Raw genomic sequence first — 20687 nt, forward strand, 5'->3', positions numbered from 1 at the left:
ATTTGGTTGATTTTAGACGCAGACAGGATTAGTCTTCCTCTCCGCAGACAGGAGACCTTGTGAGTGACCATCTGCTATCCGTCAACATCGTCTCCGCTCTTCTCTGATCATCTGAATTTACAGTAAAGTGTCAGCATGATGTATTTGTGCTTAAATAGACCTTCACTTCACGGTGTTTCCCCCCTTCAAAAACACGCTGATTCGCTTGCTGCTCTGCTTGTTTCAACCTCAAACTATCCCGCTCGCTTGTTTGTGCTCATATCAAGGACGAAATCTCTTCATTCTGCGGGAAATGACCTAAATACCGCCGCCTGCTTTCACTCTAACAGGCCTTTGCTGCTGCGTCTAATCCAAATTAGATGATTATAGCACAAATGCTTATATCGTTTGAGAGATTTGTTAGATTCCAACAGGCCTGACGTTGATACAATCTTAAATCCTCTCAGTGAATTTGATCCCTGACGCTTTGTTATGCTTTGTTAGAGCTGCTGGCGTCTGAAAATGTAAGAAAATCTCCATAGCAACAAGTCGAATGACCTGTAAAAAAAGGGGAGATAGCCGTCATTCACGCCAGGATAACTTAGCCTAAGTGGATAATAGCCGAGCTGACCTGCAGCATATTTACACAGCAGCTCTCTATATATATTACAATGGCAGCAGACTGTAAATTTAGATATCATGTGAAGTCGTCTTACCGCTGACATTATGTTGACTTATTGCCTCTCAGGTGGTCCGTTGGCTGTAAGGATATAGCGGATATATGGCGTCAAGTACATCAACTGCCATTTACAGTGAGTTAAGTGCGAGCTGAGCTATAAAATACTGCGAATACCTGCAGCAACAGGCCGCTTACACAACAAAATGTCGATTTTTACGAGCAGCACAGAGCGAAAGAGGGCCTGAGCGGCGGAATAACAGAGAGATTCACCTGATTTCTTTGGTTAGGCGCCTGCATCAGCACATCCGAGCCCGCATAGAAGGGGAGGCTGCGGTGATGGAGCCCAGGCCGAGGTGATCACTAATCGAACAGGTTTCATATTGGGAATCGATATAGATCCGCAGGTTTTTGGAGCTGTGCGGTCTCGAGTTGCTCTCCGTCTCCATACATGAGCTCATTTTAACTTTCAGGACAAGCTGGACATGAATTTCTTACAGCTTTGGAGGCTTTTTTTGGTAGTTTTTTCATGCTTTTTTTTTTTTTTTAAAAGGGGGGTCTTCCTGGGTGCTGACCCGTGCTAAGTGCCCCCCCCCTTCCCTCTCCCCCGCACACCCCACCCGAGAAGACACCCCGCAAAAAAACTGAAGTCCAAGTCCGGGGTGAACCTCAGGTCAGCGCGTCTAACAGATATGAAAATGTCGCCTCTTTGGAGAAGGGTACGCCTTGTTGTTTAACAAAGACTGTCAATGGGCAAGATTAATCAGAAACAAAATGGAAACGGTGTCACTCCGGGGTCAGGCAGAAGTTATCTGTGTTTAGGGCTGCGGTGGTAGAGAATAGAGCCGAGTGAGGGGGAGCGCGGAGGGGAGAGAAAAAAAGGGGAGAAAAGAGAGAGAAAAAGAGAGAAAGCATTTCAATATTACCGAAGTTTGGCCCTCTTGTTTCAGCCGAGCGGAGGCCCGGTGTACGCGGACGTGGACGTCTACTGAGAGCTGCTGCTGCTGCACACACAAGCACGGTGTCCCGGCGCGGACACGGAGAGGACACGGGACGTGGACACGATGGCTGAGGACCAGGAGGAAGGTCAGAAACTATTTAATCCCCTCAGAGCAAAGTGTGACGGCGGTGTTTCAATTTTAATTTATTTTTCTATTTATATTTAAAGGTGGTTGATGGAAGAGTTGTTTTTATTTTTATTATTATTATTATTATTATTATTATTATTATTATTATTATTATTATTATTATTATATCGCCTCTTCCAGTTTCTTCTCATGTTGTTTTTGTAGTTGGAGTGTTTTGTCTTTAGTTGCTTTGGGCAGAATTGTTGCGTTACTCTAAATTAACTCACTACAATTTCAGTTACGTGTAGACATTTTGGCAATTTAATTCTGGCAAATGTGTGTGTGTATGCTCGCATATATTCAGAATTTGATGTGAGGTTAAAATGATGTGAGGTGGCTGAATGGTTGTTGGTGTATGGCTATATAACACAACATCTCCAAGTGTGTGTGTAAGAGTGTGTGTGTGTGTGTGCGTGTGTGTGTGTGCGTTCTGATGAGCTTTTGGGCCATGGGTGCTGCTCACACACACACAAAGAACGAAGCAACAGCTCGCTCGAGTTTGCTGCTTTAGAGTGTTTAGATGCTTTGGTGCTGCAGAGAAACAGACATTTGCACATGTTTAGAGGTTGAAGTTGATTGTGTGGATGTGCACGGATGCACAGCCGAGCCCCGTGAGAAGGGGGTGGGGGGCAGTTTGGAGAGAGTGTGTGTGTGTATTCTGTGCAGGTATTAACTGTGTTCTTATGGATGCACCACATGGAACACGGGCATCTGGTTTGTGCAGACTTGAATGTCAGAAAAGCTTTTAAACTGACGCTCTCCCCCGTATGGATGATGTGGATATGATATTACGCCACAAGAGGACTGATGTGAGTGTGTGTGGAGGTGTTTGGACTCGCTTGTTCGTCTCTTAAAGATAGAAAACACACACAGTCAAACTCCAGCCTGCAGCATTCCTTCCACTGACCATCAGAATCTGCCTTTTGTTCGTGAATAACTTGTTTTTTAGCGGCGTGATTTCGCGCTCCGCTACCGCTCTTCTCCTCCTCCTCCTCCTCTTCCTCCTCCTCCTCTTCTTCCTCCTCCGCTCTTCGGGAAGGATCCGTGTGCTGTGTTTTTTTTTTCCAACCGGGCAGCCTCGCCCACGGAACTTTGGCCTCACGCGGTAAACAAGTTGGGCTGATTGGGTTTGCTTTATATACTGTGATTTAATAAGGAAAACACCAACGTAAGCCAGTCCGAGCGGCGTTGGTGGTGCCAGTGCCATGCTTTCCATTGGTTCCTGTTTACATGATGCCCACAGGACGCGCCGTGATTGGTGGCTGCCCGCACGTGACCAGACAACTTTGTACATTTGACAGGGAGTAGGAGGGTTTTGTGGAGATCAGAAAAACGACAGCGCGATAAAAATTAGTATTGTTGCACTTCACAAATTAATGACCATGAGTTCCTACTTGATAAACTCCAACTATATCGAGCCTTCCTTTCCTCCATGCGACGAATACCAGCAGAGCGGATACATCCCCAACCCCGGTGATTACTACGAGCGGCCAAAAGATACGGGCTTCCCCCATCACGACGAGCCATCCTATCCGAGGTCAAACTACACAGAATCGGGCTACGACTACGGCAACGTTCCGGCCGCTGCGGGGCTCGACGATTTCGGCGACGGGCACCACGCTCAGCAGCCCCAGCCGGTCCCTCAGAGCCACGGTCCGCGCCTCGCCGCGGCCCCAGACGGTGGCGCAGGGGCAAATGCCAGCAAGGACTGCAGCCTCGCCACTGAGGTGTATCCCGGCGTAGCGAAGGGCAAGGAGCCGGTGGTGTATCCGTGGATGAAAAAGGTCCACGTTAGCAACGGTGAGTTATCGTCACGGTTAAATAGCAGAACCACAGAGAAACAACCACTGGAACACGCGTGAGCCCATTGAGGCAGCACTAGTAGCAGCGCTTACAACAGCAATTTACGACTATCGAGCAGCAGGGTCGGTAATTAAGGACCCTCGTAAATTTTATTGCCTGTGTTCGTCTGTCGGGGCCATGTGCCTTTGTTGCTTTTTAACCCAAACTACCTCCACAACTGGAGCCGAGCCAAACGTGTAATATCCGAGCCTGCTGTTTTGTTAATCATTCCTAAGCTTGATTTCTCCCTGGATGCTGAGTGCTTCGACACTCGGCATCTTCCTCCACACACATTAAGGTCATGTCCGCGCAAACCTGAGGCGAGACAGACCGGGAGCGAAGCAGGCAGGACGGAGGTGATCAGACGCGCTGATTCGGTTTCGTTTCGCTGCGTGTCCAGTGGAGGAAAAATCTCAGTTTTTTATTTTTTTCATATATCGGGATGAATCGCTCTCAGCCCGCATGTAACACCTGCTTGCTTGCCTGTGTATGGCTTCTCCCCCCCACCCCTTCCCTACCCCCCCCTCCTTCAGTCAGTGCCAGTTACAATGGAGGAGTGCCCAAGAGGTCCCGCACTGCCTACACCCGCCAGCAGGCTCTGGAGCTGGAGAAGGAGTTCCACTTCAACCGGTACCTGACCCGGCGCAGGCGGGTGGAGATCGCCCACACCATGTGTCTGTCCGAGCGCCAGGTCAAGATCTGGTTTCAGAACCGGAGGATGAAGTGGAAGAAGGAGCACAAGCTGCCCAACACCAAGATCCGCTCCTCCGGCTCGGCCTCGTCCTCGGGGGCCCAGCAGCAGCAGCAGCAGCAGCAGCAGCAGATCAAAACAGGCCAGCAGCTTGTGCCCACGCCGTGCACCGCGGGGCTATAGTGGCCGAGCCCCACCCTTGAGAACCCAATTTCAGACTGAGAATGGCAAATAACCCCAGTGGAAATTTGATGGACCGATTCTCCAGTATTTTACACGTGGTGTTATCTCTTTGCCCCTGCCTCTGCCATTGGGCCCCTTGTCACCTCCTTTGTCACCTCGCCCTCCTCATATAAGCTTGAAATTCACCTCTAATTGCCTCGGTGGCAACTGAAGTGTATATATGTTTGTTTATTATTATGAAAGAAGGATAACGCACATCCAGACGTAGGACTCGGATCATAATGTATCAGTACAGTTAAAAAAAAAAATAAGTAAGTGAGGTAAAAATCCAGTTTTTTCTATGACATTTATGATTTTTATCTTATTTTTTTTGTATTATTGCTCATGGAAAAAGTTCTAATATACTTGAAGGATATTTTAGCGACACTCCAGATGCCTGCAGAGAGCAGAGCAGCCCGCTGTGTGTGTGTGAACGTGTGTGTGTGTGTGTGTGTGCGCGTGTGTGTGTGTATTTGGATTTGGCATCTTTCAGAGTAACAATGTAGTTATTTTGTGTGTTTGGGTGAGATGGTTTAGTGTTGAATGTAGCCCAGGTGACTCTCACATTTCATGTAAATAGACAAATCATAGCGGATTAAGGCACAATGAGGAAACATTTCTCCACCCTAGAATTCTGTTGCTTGGTGTCGTGAGGTCTAGTTTAATTTGTCCAGTGCGTCCGTCCCCTTCTATGTTGTGCTGTATTTTAAACTGTGAATATTTGTACGTGTTGTCCAAGTGATCATCGTTGTAACGTGTAGGCTAGTATAGACCCAATGTCCTTGTGTAATAAATATGTACTTCACTTCACACTGCTGAGATTCTGTCAAAAATGCGCATTTGGTGCGCAGCAATGTTGCATTTTTTGCAGCTACGCGTCCAAAAAAATGTCATGCGTCAATTTGTGAGGTGCAACAACAATCTTTAAACATTTAAACTCCTTCTAAATATTTTTTTTGACGTGATTGTGTTCAGATAAAATTGCGTAAACTCGGTGTAACGGTTAAGGCGCGTTTGGAGACGTCGTGCGTAAAAACCTGTGTGAGATTCTGGATGAATCTCTGGCGCCGCTCACACACTATTTAACATCTTCAACTTTATTCCATCAGAAGAAACTGTAAACTGTGAACACACTCGCCTACGCCATCACACACTTTTGTATTATTTCTGCATTAAGGCTCGTGTGTGTGTGTTAACTGGTGCGTAAAGTTGTACACTGAGCTTCTTCTCGCCCTTTTCCCCTTTCACAATAATATTTACATTAACAGACGGCATTTCCTGCATTTTCAGGACGTGGGCGTCTAACATTAGGAGATCTGTGTTAATATCTGCACGTGTACAAAACTCTTGAATTACGTTTTTATAAGCTGCAATCCTTAAAATGTAAAGAATGCGGTGTGTGAGGCTGCTGGTGGATAACGGAGAGGTGTGGCTGAGACACGGGAGGCTTTCATATCAGCTACCGTCTCCCCGTGTTACGGCTCCGCTGTTGTCACGGGGGATCAGGCCCAAGAACCCAGATTGTGAAATGTATCCGGCCACACATATTGTTTTCACTCGCCATTATGAGGCAGATCTCAGTAAAAGCGCGGTGCACCAGTGTGAGTGTGTGTGAGTGTTGGTCACTACCTGCTACATCCAAACAATGGAGGGTTCACCCAGAGGACACGGCCAGCTCTGACCAATCACCGGCTCGGAGCACTTCTCCTGACCCCTGACCTTTCGACACACACTATGTTCAGACCATACATCAGCGCCGGGACCTCCGCGCGCTTTTCTTCTCGTTTCAGATTTAGTCAGAGAGACAAAACGGTGTTTAGGTGCGAATCTGTGCCGTGATTATTCTGGAGGATTGTTCTTCTCCGGACAGCGCCTCTGCAATTCGTCACAGAGAAGCCGCTGTCAGCGTGTGTGTGAGTGTGTGTGTGTGTCTCTCTCAGCGTGTGTGTATGTGTGTGTGAAAAGGGCAGATATGAGCAGAAACATGCTGTTATTGCGCATGTCAGCATGTTTTTAATGCTCATCTTTACTTCAGAATCACACTCAGTTTATTCTCCAGCATGTGAAGGAGGCAGGAGGCGCAGACACACAACAGGCACAACACACACAGAGCAACACATGCAGCAGCAAGATTGTGACTCTTCAAAATAGCAAACACATTAAAAACAAATCAAGATAAAGACATAAGAACACGAAACGGTAGTAAAATATAATTGATAATTTACCAAACTGATGTAATGATGTTTTTAAAAAAGAGACATTTGTTCTGTGTGTGTTGTGATTGTGATTCTTCTGCTTAAATGGTTTTATTCATATGATCGCAGCCCAACTAAACATGTTTAATACACACGTTGACATACATGTAATATAAGCGGGTGCATCAGAGCCTCACGCTGCCACATAAACACATTTTCTCTCCAGTTTCCGGTCCAGTTTCTATCACATTTCTCCATCGAGGCCCTGTAATAGACGCATTTCTGCAGCAGTCTAACGCGCTGCTCTCACTGGCTCGATCTCTGCACGCCGCAATTGCACGCATGGAGGCTGTGCAGAAGATGGCGTTGGCCCCTGACTGACTGACTGCCTGCCTGCCTGACTGACTGACTGACTGACAGCAGCCTGGGCGCAGCTTGTCAAAGAAAAAAAAAAGTCCCGAGTCGTTAAATTCTACATTTCAGACTCGAAGCTGAGGTCGCTTCAATGTACTGAAATTTTAATTCGCCTCCTTTTCACGTGACTTGTTGAATAATGAATGGCCCCGGGGTCAGAAATAGATGTGGAAGATCTGCGCTGATTTTCATTTGAAGTGAATCCTCTGCAGGGTGAGAGTCGCATCCCCAGACCGACATGAGCTGTGAGTAGATCTCTGCTTCTTTACCTTTTCACTCTTTTGGTGTGGGGGGGGATTTCAACTGAGAGGTGAAGGAAACTAACACATGTGATCTGTGTCCACACGCGGTGTAGCAGCATGGGATAGGATCCAGGCCCATACACGGCCATCACAGGCGAGCTGGGGGTTTGACCGTGTCACATTCTGTTTCTTATCGAATCCATGCATGTAAACGTGAGGGGTTCAAATATTTCTATGGCTGTTTCATAACAATTCATAACATCTGTATACTAGTCTAACGTATAGCAGCTCATATGTTTAACGTCTGCAGGTGTAGTTTCCAAAAAATGTTTCCAAAACGTTTAAATCTTTCTTAAAGATAAAAGAAAACAGAAACAAAAAGAAACATATTTTGCCATAAATCCAGCAGTTGCCTGCATGTGGCAGCACAGACAATTTAAAGAAAGACTGAAGGTTACATAAGGGATAAATATCCATATAGAGCCTGGCTGCAGGGTGAAGAGGGGATCCAAACTTTTTAAAAAATATAAAAAATACTCTGGATGGATTTTTATGATCTTTCCTTAAAAAAAGTCAGGATTTAATCAAACACGTGCAACAGAAACGAGAGGAAATGCATTAAAAGTGCAGGAAAGGATTGAAAAATGACTTTATTTCAAAATAAAAGTACAAACAGAGATCAGTTTAAACATGTTTTATTATTGTTATTATTATTATTATTATTATTATTAGTATTAGTATTAGTATTAGTATTAGTATTATTATTATTATTAGTATTATTATTATTATTATTAGTAGTAGTAGTATTATCATCCTGGCACTTACCTCAGTACACAGCAGTCTGTTATCTATCTTATCTTACATTAACCACATTTGCATTCATTACAAAGGAGCCAGTGAGTTCAACAGCAAAATATACCCTATAACTTCATTTTAATCACCTAGAAGCCAACATGTCCGTGCATTTGGGGGGTGAGGCTGTGATGCTGTGATGCTGCTCTGCACTCATGAGAAATGGCTCCACGTCCGCTTAAGGCGTTGAATTTCGCATTAGCCTTGATGTTGGCCGGTGTAAACCCTGCAGAAAGACTTATCTCCGGGTAACCCAAGCCTGGCTGTTAAGAGCTCCGAGTGTCAACATTGTGGAAAGATATGGACCCGCGCCTGGCCAACATCCAGAGGTCTGCAGCCTCTAACTCCTCTTCGTTGACAGTGATAAGGAGCCTTGATTTGTCTAAACAGCTCTGTAACATTACTTTTCTACCAGAACATTTGAGGTTTAAAATCAACAAACAATCAATCAAATAGTAATTTCTTACAAAAGTGCAGCAAAAAAAAAATAGTGCAAAAGGAAGGCGAGCAGCTTGAGGCCTTTGGTTTCCATCTTCTTCTTGTTTTTGAACTCCAAAATAACTTCCCACTCCACTCTGTGCGCCTCTGTCCGGGTCACGGGAGAGTTCAGGTGCGGTGGCGAAAGGCAAACGCGGGGAGAAAGACTCGTGTTTTCTGTCCACGGTCAAGTCGAGCCCGCGTTAAGTTCCGAGGAGGAGAAGAGCACATCTGTAACAAGAACAAAATGACAGAATCAGCTAATCTATAACAAAACACATCAGACAACCCACGTGTGCGTAAAAAGAAAACCCCACTCCGCGCGTAAATATCCCTGAAGATTCCTCCTCTTCTCCTCCTCGGGATTGGGGACCCCTTTCCTTAAAGATGAATTAATAAGATCCTAACCTGCTTCTGTTCCTGCCTTTAAAACTTTACCGCTCAACTTGTAGTTTGGGGAGACAAAGGCTGGTGTGGGAGTGGGATGCTGCCCATGTCCGCCCCACATGATTAATAGTTGTGGTGGGATTTTCCACGCCCGCTACTCGGTGTTGATGGAAAACAAAGCGCCAAACGGTGCCGAGAAGAGTGAAGCACCTCAGGCTACAACTTTTGGCAGCACCTGGTGTGTGTTGTTTGATGCCAGATCTCTTCTAAGGCACCAGAGTTGATCATATTTAGAGACTATATGGATTTTAAAGCTCTGTGCGTAATTGTTATGGTCGTCTTGGCGATGTAACGACTCATTCTGCACTTTTCTCCAGCATGCATCACTCCCTCCACCCTCAGAGCTCCAAACGTCTCCCTTTTGCACAAACCTATAATTTCTAACATCACTCAGTGGGTCATAGGAAACGCGTAAGCGCCTATGGGGTCGAATGGGGGGTCCGTGTAGCGATCAGCGGGGTCGAGCACCCACACTTTGCTCGCCTCATCTCCATTCTCCGCACACCGCTGACTGACAGAGACTTACACGCGACCACCGGGGAGCACCGCGCGCACCTTCGGATAGGACAGGTAGGTGCGTGACGTGTGTGTTTCTGTTAAGCCAGCAGCAGCGCGCAGGTTAGTGCTGACGGAGCAAAGACGCGGAGGGAAGAGGTCGGGGGTGCGACGTGTAGTAACGCAGCCCCCGTGCAGCACCATAAGCCCCGCAGCCCCCGCAGCCCCTCGCAGCCCTGCCCGTGTGTTGAATAATCACGATGCCAGCCTTAAATGGTATTTTTTGGAGGGATGGGCTCACATAGTGCGAACTGTATCGCCGCAGTGCCAAACATTCAGCTCTTAGCGCGGCTTACAGCTGGAGAGACGTGGGGGCAGGATGAGCGTTACGGCTGCGTGAGGCACTAACAGGCACCAAATCTATGGCACTTTAAAAAGCTGACAGAACAGCCTTTCCCCTCTGAATGGGGCGACACGTGGAAAAGCTGCTGCTCTGCAAGACGCTCTGCTCGGTGCCAGATCCATTGCAGTGTCATGTCCCCCTCTTTTTTCTCTCTCCAAACTGATCCGTTTCTCCTCAGGGGCAATGACTGCCTCCATTAATGATTCACGGCCTCAAATAAAAGGGATTTAAGTTGACGTTGCGTCACGTGAGCGGGGGCGCATAATACTGCGCGGTGTTATGGCACACGGGGAAGCAAACCGGAGCCCCGGTCTGGCCATATGATGCTGATTACATGCGGGTTACCCCCACTTCTCGTCAGGGGAGTCCGGGCTTTGTAGTTTTGTTGTTTATCGACGGGAAGAAACGGCGAGAAAAGAGCCAGAGTGAGAGAGAAAGAGGGACCGGCGCGGGCTCTGTGTGTGGATGTATCAGACCCAACTGCTGACACGGACACGGATATGTTTTTCCACGCGGACAGAGTCAGAGCGCGAGCTGTGGGAGGATGGATTTTATTTTGAGGTATTTCCGCCGATTGTTCATTACTGTCGTGAGTTATTACCGCGCCAGGCAGAGGTCAGTCAGAAGGAATCCGGGGGTAAGAGACTCCCCGGCTGTAGAGACGTGCAGGGAAATGGAGGATTAATCAGGAATCTATCGATAATCACCTATTTAATAAGCAGAAATGAATCAGGGCCAGATGACGTTAATCACGCGGGGACATAAAGAGGCCTGCGTGAGAATTTAGGGAGGATTTATGTGCGACCCCTTAAGAGGCTCTAATTGTTCCATGTAATGCTTCGAATAATCGCATTAAACCTCTCAGGCTGATCATAGTGCAGCAGCGAGGATCGATATGTTTCTGATTTTGTGTCTTGTGGAAGCTTTTGAGGGACAAACAGGGCCGTAAACGCACCATTTACATAGCATCTAACCCAAACAGAGCAGGTGAAAGCGGCTGTCCTATAAAACGAAGCTCGTCTCTTTATAGTATGTGTGTGTGTGTGTGTGTCTGAGTGTGTGTGTTTTTATGTTATTGTTGTTGTGGTTTTACGCGTTAAAAGGATAAATCAAAACGAGCTCCATGTTAAAAACACACACACATATAACCGGTTTAAGAGGAGCAGCAGCAGCGGGGTTTGAGCTCCTCCGCCTGGGAAACGAGCCTATAATGGAAGACGGAGTGCCATCCAGGACCGCACGGCCGCTCGGAGGTCACGGCGCTCCGGCGTTGATTTATGGGCGCGGGGACTTGGGGAAGACGGTGTGCGAGAGCTAATGACTGTTCGATCCGCTGCTCCACAAACTGCTCGCCAGCCAGCCAGCAGGGAAACAACAAAACGCCACATTTGCATAGACCTACATTAGAATTATTAGTGATGTTACCCTGCAGAATAATGAATCTGCCCTTTATTTATGCGGTTTTATGCGTCCATTAGGCTGAATTTCAGGATTGTGTAAATATATCTGTCTGTGCTTTGTTTCAATGTTGACATAAATATTTGCTTTTTGTAAAGATAATTTTTTTAAAAATATAATTATTATTCAGACATAATGATGAATAATAATACACACTAACATCTTTAAAAAAAATGTCTTCCATTTTAATTCTATTGAATCGAATTTTTGCTAAATTTATCTCTGAAAAATGTTTATTTATCTGCCATTTAAACAAACAAGGCTTAAACTATAAGGCAGGACAATATTAATCTCGTTATGTGTGATATTTCCTAACACAAAATTGAATTACATAGAGCAAAATAGGAAGATTCTTACTAATTGAAATCTGCAGGAAGCGTGGAGAATTAAGCTGCATTCTCTTTATGTTTAAAATACAGAAAACTAAAATCTGCTATCTTCTCATTTTTGCAGAATTCCATCTGAGTGAGTTCAGGCCATCGCTCGGTCTCCCAGACACCTCGAGCCGCCTCCGGTGAGTCCATATATCTTTATTGATTAGTGTTATGAGTGTTTGATGGTCATATCCTTATCCCGGCTCTAATCCGCGCCTCGCACGCGCACACACACATATACGCACACCGCAGAAACACGCGGGATCAGACCTCTGGCTCGCGCGTTTCCTCGCAGAAGCAGCAGCAGCAGCAGCAGCAGCAACATGAGCAACACGAGCAGCCCGAGAGCAATAATTCCTTCTCTTCCACTTGTCTTTGTGGTGTAATTTGTCACTATAAAAGTGACGAGGGGAATCGCGGCTCTTGGAGCGCTGCCTCGCTCCTTTCAAAAACCACTTTCTGCGGAAACCATCTGCCTGGAGCGGCCTGCATTCACGCTTTCAAATGGATTTGCTCCTCTCAAACATTGCAGATTTCTCTCTCTCTCCTTCTCCTTCTCCTTCTCTCTCTCCCCTTCTCTCACCCACATGGTCTCAGGGCCTGATTGTGCTCCTCTCCGTTGACATTTAACCCTCCACGCAGGAGCAAATTAAAAAAGAGCTAGGAATCAGCGTTTTTTGTTGAGCAGCACACAAAGGAGTAAATAATTATCCAAAGTCTCCACTCTGCTTAGGAATAAAGAAAAAAGCAGACTTGGCAGAAAAAAAACAACAACCTCATCCGTGAATTTTTGTCCCACTCACCCTCCCACGCAGTCCGTGTGTTCCACCTTCCAGTCGCAGGGAGCTGAGCGTGTTTACAGCCTGTGGAAGTGTGAGGACATAAATCTAATTGTGTCTCTTTCTTTTTTGGCTGTAAATCGCAGCGCCATGCAGAGGGATTCCCCTGCTCCAGGCTCTCCTCTCTCTCTCTCCTCTCGTCTCCACCTCTTCATATCTCGGGTGATGAAACTTCCCTTCTTTTGATTTCTAAAACAAGAAATTCAAAAAACTCATTCCTAAACCCGGCGCCCCCCCCGCCTCTCAGCCCGGCCGCGGTGCAGCATAGGGACCGCGGCTCGAGTGAGGGACGTTCCTCGCGTCCACTGCAAGTCAAGAAGATTGAAGATTGTGCGTAAAAATGTGGGTTAATGATTAAGCCGCGGATAGAAGCTCTTTATGCGGCGTGGAAATGGAAAAGCGCCGCGCTCCTTTGTACTCTCCCCTCCACAACACCGCGCTATAACTCCACTCTGGACGTGGAGTAAATAATACGAAATGATTTAAAACACTTAAGGGTGGACGTGATTTTTACCACGATGGATTTTTGTTTTCCTACACACACACGCACACGCACACACACACACACACACAGTGGCTCGCTTGGTTGGGGGAGGAGAGGAGGAGAGGCAGATACTTGATGTGAACTGGCTTTCCAAGGCGCTACTTCATTTGCATAATTTTTCTTGTCTATGGTGACGCTCTGGTTCGGGGCAGTTCACTGGTGTCTGCGTGGTACTGGTGGACGATCACACGAGTCCGGCATCGCCTTGGCTTGACTTGAGTGTTGCCATGAAGCCCCTGGCCGCTGCTCCTCCACTCAGTCCAGAGGCCAGATAAAGTCTTATCTCCCTGACCCGGCTGCTCACGCCTGTTTTCGTAATCTCGGTGTACCCATCCACGTCGAGTAGGGAACGCGAGAGAGAGAGAGAAAAAAAGAGCCAAGGGGGAAGAAGCAGAGGGGTTTGTGTGTCGGCTCGTCCCTCTGTGTTGTGGCTGCTCATGCCTGCTGTTCGGCGGGGTTGCAATCGCACCCACACAGCCCTGCCCGCCTCTAAACTTTTTCTCTGGATTACCGTTTTGATCGATTTCGTCGCTGAATGAGAAAATATTGCTCGGTGCTCTGCATTCGTCGTCAGAGGAGAAGGTAAGCAGGCCAGAAATAGGCTCCCTCGGTTGTAAATGGCGGAGTTTGTGTGTCGTGCGCGGTGATTTATCACCGTACGACTTAGATCTCGGTTCAGGAAGAGTTCACACACACACTCAGTCAGGCAGCCAGATTTCTCCAGCGCGGAGCAGAGAGCAGAGGGCTGCACAGAAAAGCTCCAGTCTGCCTTTTGTGTCTCTTTCACTGCGTTCTTGACTCTGGCGGTGTGTTTGGTGGAGGTGCAGCTTGGAGCTCTCGGCTCTCGGTGCTGCAGCTCCTTCGGGAAGCTTCCGTCTCTCTTCGCTTTAGCTGCTTTATTTTTCTTTTAACAACTGATTTTGCTTGTTTGTTTTGTTTGTTTGTTGTGCACGACTGAACCAGCCGGAGTCATTTTCTCTTTCATTTCTCACGTTCACTTCACGATAACGCGACTTGCTTGTTCCAGCCAGGAGACACAACCTGCTGCTGGGGGACTCATAAGTCAGGTTTAGGGTGGATTTTAGCTGGGCTCGTCGTTTGTACTGTTTGATAGATGATTCCAGGTTCACCAGGCTGCAGATCAGCATGAAAACAAACACTATTTTTCTATTTAAATCTCTTTTCAAATATTTTTTTAGATGAAGTGTGTCTTTGTGATTGTTTGCGCTGCTGCTGAGGAAAAGCACCATAACAGCAGAGAGCAAACAAAAGAGCTGCTTTCATTCATACATGACCTACTTAAGACGCGAGTGAACAGCACATATTTACATTATTGTCACCATTTTAAGAAGGTGCTCATAACCAAAAATATTACAATTATTATTGTTTTTTTTAAATATTATTGTTATTGTTCTATTTTGTTGTAGAAAAAAAATCCCTACAACTTTTATTATTGTATACCCTCCATATAATATTGCTCATTAATTACCTTTAACGCCACATTATGAACGGGTTTCCCCATAACGACCTGTGTGTGATAGTGTCTATAATAACATTTCGGAGGCGGTGACCTCCATAGTTACCTGGGTGAGTTATGGTTGAGGTTTAGCTGCAGGCTAAGCTGTGGATCCCGGGTTAGTGCCCGCCTGAGTGCCGGGCTTGGCTGCTCACCGGTCCGCTCTCCCCTAGCAGGCCGTGCCGGCCCACTGACCCCCATATATCACCTCGACGGGCACGCCGCGCAGACAGCACCGACAGCACCCATTATTATGGGTCTGCGAGGAAGAAGTTCACACGGTGGTCACGGAGATGCACGGATGCCCGCCCCGGTTTTTCAGGTTTCCTCTGTGGCTCTAACATTTATCTTACAAAAGGGAGGAAAGAACCCGAGAATGCGGCTGCTTGTGCTCTGCGCCAGGTGGACTTGATTCGATTCTGTTACTGATGGAAGATCTTTAGTGTAACTCAAAAATGGGTCAAAGCTAAAAGTCCGTTTGCCACAGAAAGAAACAAGTTTTCACCTGCAAATAAACTAGTAAAGCCGAGAGAATAATCACATTATTACTCTAACCGACAGTATCGTGACCCAGTATGAAGCTCCAGCTCTTATTATTTTTCATGTTTATTTTCTCCTCCAGGTGAAATTCTATATTCATAGAGTGTTGCGGTTAATACCCAGAGAGACTAAATGTCAGGCAATTTCTTGTTAGGGTCCAGAATTGATTTGGCAATGTGAACCGCTTTTGAAACGTTCTTGTTTTATGCAGTTTGGCACAGATGGTGGTACAAGGTTAGTGCACGCCTGTGCGCTCCGTGTAAGCCAGAAGGTAAACGGTAATAGTCTGCAGGACTGTTGGCCCTATCTCGCCTCCATAGTCTCCTGTGTCAGGCATGTATTGAAAAGTAAGATGGATCGCCACCATTTCTCCTCCTCACAGTGCTTCTTGTAACCCTAGGTTCACCCGAGGAGGCCATTGGCGGAGAGGCGTCACGTGACCACGGGGTGCCAATGTTATTCTACAAGGGTGTCAAGACCCTGTCAGTTTCTGAAATAAATATTGGGAAACGGCGAGATGCAAAAGGCAACCTACTACGACAGCTCTGCAATTTACAGTGGCTACCCATATCAAAGCGCAAATGGCTTCAGTTATGATGCCAATCAGGTCCAATATCCCCGGGCCTCTCATGTGGAAAGTGAGTACCATCGACCCGCCTGCTCCCTGCAGTCTCCTGACGGCTCCGTGGCCCTGCAGAAGCCGGGGGAGATGGCGGAGAGCTGCGACAGGAGCGCGGCCATTCAGGCGACGCAGTCCACGGTTCATCCCGAAAGCAATCAACCGCAGGTGCCGGTGTCGGGCCCTCCCCCTCCCCCACAGTCTCCCGGTGCTATCAGCCAAAACGCCAGCAACGGGTCCAACCAGCCCAGTGCCAAGAGCGGCTCCCCGACTTCCACGGCCCGCAAGCAGATCTTCCCCTGGATGAAGGAATCTCGCCAGAACACCAAGCAGAAACCCGGCAGTAGCTCCAGTTCAGGTACTTACAAGCTCAATCCAACTGCTGGTGACACACACACACACTTACACACGCATACACACACACTTACACACACAGCTGTATAGCCTTTGGCGAGTTAGTTAAACATGTACTGGTGAAGGAGTCAACAAGAGAAAGGGAGGGGGTGAGGAAATGGGGTCAGTCAGGGCAAAACACAATCAGTTTCCCTTTAATAATTCATTTATACACAACAATCTGACCGAACACAATAAAACTGTGAGGGTTCAATGTTCAATTTGTTCCCTAATGTAACAACATCAAGTAGCAAGGGATTCGTTTATGGTGTTGCAATATTTTGTTGCCACTGCAGGATTCCAAAGCTCACTGGGAGTGACAGCTAGAAGACACTGAACACACCTCTCTCTCTCACACACGCACACACAGACACAGACGCACACACACACTGGAGATTAATCACGGGGCCGCTGTGGTGGATTGTGTAACGTAGTACGAAGCTCCAACCGTCATAGAACTATAAAAACACTTTCGCCTGGATTCACCCCCCTCCCCTCCCCATTCTCTCCTCCCCCCCCTGCATGCTTCCAAATTAGGACAGGATTGGACCATTTGCTGTCCCCCTCGCCCCGCGTTTGACCCCGTCCCTACTGTAAACACGCAGCTCCACTGATCACACAGCGTCCCCAGCGAGATAACAAACAAACATGCACAACAGTTGTTTCAGTTTGTCCTGCTGTTTTGATTAGGGGGAGAGAGAGTGTGTGTGTGTGCATGTGTGAGGGGGGAGTTAGACCTGTAATTTGCTGCTCACTCTCACATGGCCTCAACATGTCTTTTCAGAATAAGAAGTCCTTTTTGAGCCAATATTGTCAAAATGTCATTACAAATAATTACAAGTGAAAAAAAACTGATGACACTAAACCAACTACATAACCAATAAACAAAAAAATATATACAATATAAAACACTGAATGGAGGTCAATGAGGTAAATCTGTGCAGTGTGTATTGCAGTACATATCTGTATACACATACCTAATGTACTCATACACATCATCTGCATTATAATGGTGAGAATAAGTCATAAACGTTCCGTTGAGCTAGTTTATATAAAAGTAAGTTGTATTTGTGAAGGACTTTTCTAAAGGTGCAACTATTTATAAAATTCCTCTTACGCACGTTTTACGCACTGAAGCCCTCCTTTATCTCTGCATACCTTAAACGCGTCGTCTCTTACACACGTCCCCCCAAAATCTACCCCCCCCCCCCCCCTGTTTTATTCCCCACCAACAAGCAGTTTAAAAATCAAATTCCTCCCAGTTACGCAATAATGATCAGCCGCGATGCATGGCCCACGCCTGCGTGTACATTCCTCGCGTTGAGCTCTCTTTCATCTCCCAATGGCTCGGGTGATGTCATGCTGCATTCCTCCAGCTCTGGTTCTGGTGGTTGCCGGTGAGATGTATTAAAGCGTTGGCCGGCTGCCACAGCGGTAAGCAGACCTGACTAACACCTTGCTATGCTGCAGCCAAGCCCTAGCAGCCTCTTGAAAGGAGGCTTATCAGCGAGGGCGAGGCGAGCTGCTCCGTACACCCCTGAGGAATACACAATGCTTATGTTTGCATTACGCGCGTGCTACCGTGGTACTCTGCCGAGGAAGATGAGGGTCAGGGTGTTTGGGTTGGGAATCTGAGGTTACCTGGTTCTGGATCAAACATTGACCCGGTTACGTTGGTGCTTTGCGGTGAGCGTAACGTGCAAAGAGGCGCAGTTGTCCATACATTGATTGTTAATTGTCTTATGGCACCCTGATGATAACCCCTACGTGCTCTGAAGGAGGGAACAGATTCATCAAACTCCTCAGATGCACAACACATACAAACACACACACACACACACACACACACACACACACACACACACACACACACACATACAGGCGTGCAAAAACACATAGAGAGCAAGAAGGAGAGAGAGAGTCAATGATAGAGCCTTTATTTGAAGAGCAGTGTATATTTATCTAGTAAACTCCCCCTCCCCCCTCCCATCATGATGGTGGAGAGATTTGTTATCAGCGGTGTGCGTGTTGTCACACGGTCTCTCTCTCTCTTTCTGTTTCCCCCCCTCTCTCTCTCCCTCCCTCTCTCGCTTTCTTTCTCTCTCCCTCCTCCCTCTTCTCTCTATCTCTCTGTCTTTCCTTTTCTAAAAGCTTTATTAGCATGACAAACGTACAGGACTGCCAAAGCTGTATAGAAATAAATAAATAAAAATATTTAAAAAAATATAAACAATTTTTTTCAGGAAGGATTAAACATTTTTTCTTAAGTAAAAGTATTAAAAAAAATTATTAACTATTTAATAAAATAAAATAATTTTAGAAAATAAAATAAAATATTGTGTACAGTTATCTACAGTGTATATAATTACCCCCCCCCCCCCCCCCCCCACCCCCTCCAATATCATATCAAAATTTTCCATTGCATATATCTGTGTACAGTTCAAATACTGGGGAAAAATCAGAAGATAAAATACTGAAAAAATTATTACTAGTCTGCATTATATAGACAGGCTCGCCCCCTCTCTCCCTGATTCTCTCTCCCTCCCCCCTCTCTTCCTCTCCCTCCATCCCTCCCTCTCTCTCTCCCTCCCCCTCTCTTCCTCTCTCTCTCTCTCCCTCCCTCTTTCTCTCCCTCTCTCCCCCTCTCGCCTTCTCTCCCCCTAAAATGGATTACTCATTGACACCCCTCCTCTCCCCCCTGACAGTGGAGAGTTGTCCCGGAGACAAGAGTCCTCCGGGGTCAGCAGCGTCGAAGAGGGCCCGGACAGCTTACACCAGCGCGCAGCTAGTGGAGCTGGAGAAGGAGTTCCACTTTAACCGGTACCTCTGCAGACCCCGGAGGGTGGAGATGGCCAACCTGCTCAACCTCACCGAGAGACAGATCAAAATCTGGTTCCAGAACCGTAGGATGAAATACAAGAAGGATCAGAAAGGGGTGGGGATGATGCCCTCCCCTGGTGGACAGTCCCCTCGGAGTCCCGTGGGTCCGGCCTCCGGCGGTGCTGGAGGCGGTGGATACCTCAACTCTATGCATTCTCTTGTAAACAGTGTCCCGTATGAGTCCCAGTCGCCTACGTCTTACAGTAAACCTCATCAGAACGCATACGGAATGGCTACGTCATACCCCCCTCCTCTGAACAGCTGCCCGCCCTCCCAGAAGCGCTACCCGGGGCCCGACTCGGCCACGCCCGAGTATGACGCGCATCCTCTCCAAGGCAACAACGGCAACTACGGGACGCACATGCAGGGCAGCCCGGTGTACGTCGGCGGCGGCGGCGGTTACATCGACTCCATGCCCACTTCCGGGGCCTCGGTGTTCGGTCTGACCCACCTCCCGCACCCGCCGCCCACCAACATGGACTACAACGGAGCAATCACAATGGGCAACAGTCAGCACCACGGCGTGTGTGACCCGACACCGACTTACACAGACCTTACATCGCACTACTCTCAGGGAAGAATCCAGGAAGCGCCCAAACTGACACATCTGTAGCGGTGGCGCAGCCCGGGATCACTCCGCCCCTTTGTCTTATCCGCCTCCAGACGCATCACCGCTTTGTTTCCGCGCCTCCTCACCGCTTTTTTGTTTTGTTTTTGTTTATTTTTTTCTATAGTTTTGATGTGTGAAGTAGCGTAGGAAAAATAATCACTACTTGCTTGAATTTTTGTTCTCTCTCTATCGTGTCATTGTCTCACAAAGACCTTTTTATCTGAGAGGTCTAGAAGAGCGGGGGAGGGAGGGAGGGAGGGAGGGAGGGAAGGGGGGTGGGGGGACACACACAGTATACTCTTAGGCCTATTTAATCCTTTATGTTTTCAAATCAAACAGGGTAATAATGAACATGTGTTATTCTTCTTTTTTTAAATGTGAATTATGTTTCGTCTTTTATTTATCCGCAGTTGAAGAATTGTGTTTTGCATTTTGTTGCACTTGGTGAAGGATCCCCGAGAGCCACGAGTGGGATCACGAGGGGAGGGTGGGTGGGTGGGCAAGGGGGGGTCCATCTTCAAAACAAGGGGTCTCGATCTTATACACACACTTCCTATTGGACTTTCTGATGTTATTTATTTTGTTCGGTGTATAGATGAAGAGTCCCCTCAGTATTATTTCACACCCCTGCGATCTTTGCGTGGGAGACGTTTGGTGGGAATTCGCGTCACGGCCCTTTTCAGTCTGCAGGACACTACAACATGTCAGGCTCCATTTTTCTTCTTCTTCTTCTACTCCTACTCCTACTTCTTCCCCTTATTCTTCTTCGTCTTCTTCTTCCTCGAGGAGGTGTTTTATTTTCTCAACGAATGTAAAACCAATCAGTCATGCAATAAGGGTGCAAAGAAGGAC

The 20687-nt window shown here is 47.2% G+C and overlaps 2 protein-coding genes across 4 annotated transcripts; both read left to right on the top strand.

Moving 5' to 3' along the window:
- The first annotated feature begins 1511 nt into the window (after positions 1-1511).
- hoxa3a (homeobox A3a) lies at positions 1512-20084 on the top strand. Of its 3 annotated transcripts, none has more exons than XM_076149726.1 (4): positions 1512-1741; positions 11974-12034; positions 15734-16310; positions 19051-20084. In XM_076149726.1, the coding sequence occupies exons 3-4, from the start codon at positions 15851-15853 to the stop codon at positions 19836-19838; spliced, it is 1248 nt and encodes a 415-aa protein (XP_076005841.1). In that variant the 5' UTR covers positions 1512-1741; positions 11974-12034; positions 15734-15850; the 3' UTR covers positions 19839-20084. The 3 variants fall into 3 exon arrangements, with proteins under 3 accessions (XP_076005841.1, XP_076005840.1, XP_076005839.1); XM_076149725.1 differs by lacking the exon at positions 1512-1741 and adding an exon at positions 9948-10623; XM_076149724.1 differs by lacking the exons at positions 1512-1741; positions 11974-12034 and adding an exon at positions 13420-13859.
- On the top strand, positions 2874-5347 carry hoxa4a (homeobox A4a). The gene is made up of 2 exons (XM_076149728.1): positions 2874-3582; positions 4158-5347. The coding sequence occupies exons 1-2, from the start codon at positions 3159-3161 to the stop codon at positions 4496-4498; spliced, it is 765 nt and encodes a 254-aa protein (XP_076005843.1). The 5' UTR covers positions 2874-3158; the 3' UTR covers positions 4499-5347.
- Positions 20085-20687: the final 603 nt, after the last annotated feature.

Source organism: Genypterus blacodes, unplaced genomic scaffold, assembly GCF_046128005.1.
Source record: "Genypterus blacodes isolate CSIRO-AG114 ecotype Tasmania unplaced genomic scaffold, CSIRO-AGI_Gbla_v1 ptg000048l_1, whole genome shotgun sequence".
Taxonomy (NCBI): domain Eukaryota; kingdom Metazoa; phylum Chordata; class Actinopteri; order Ophidiiformes; family Ophidiidae; genus Genypterus; species Genypterus blacodes.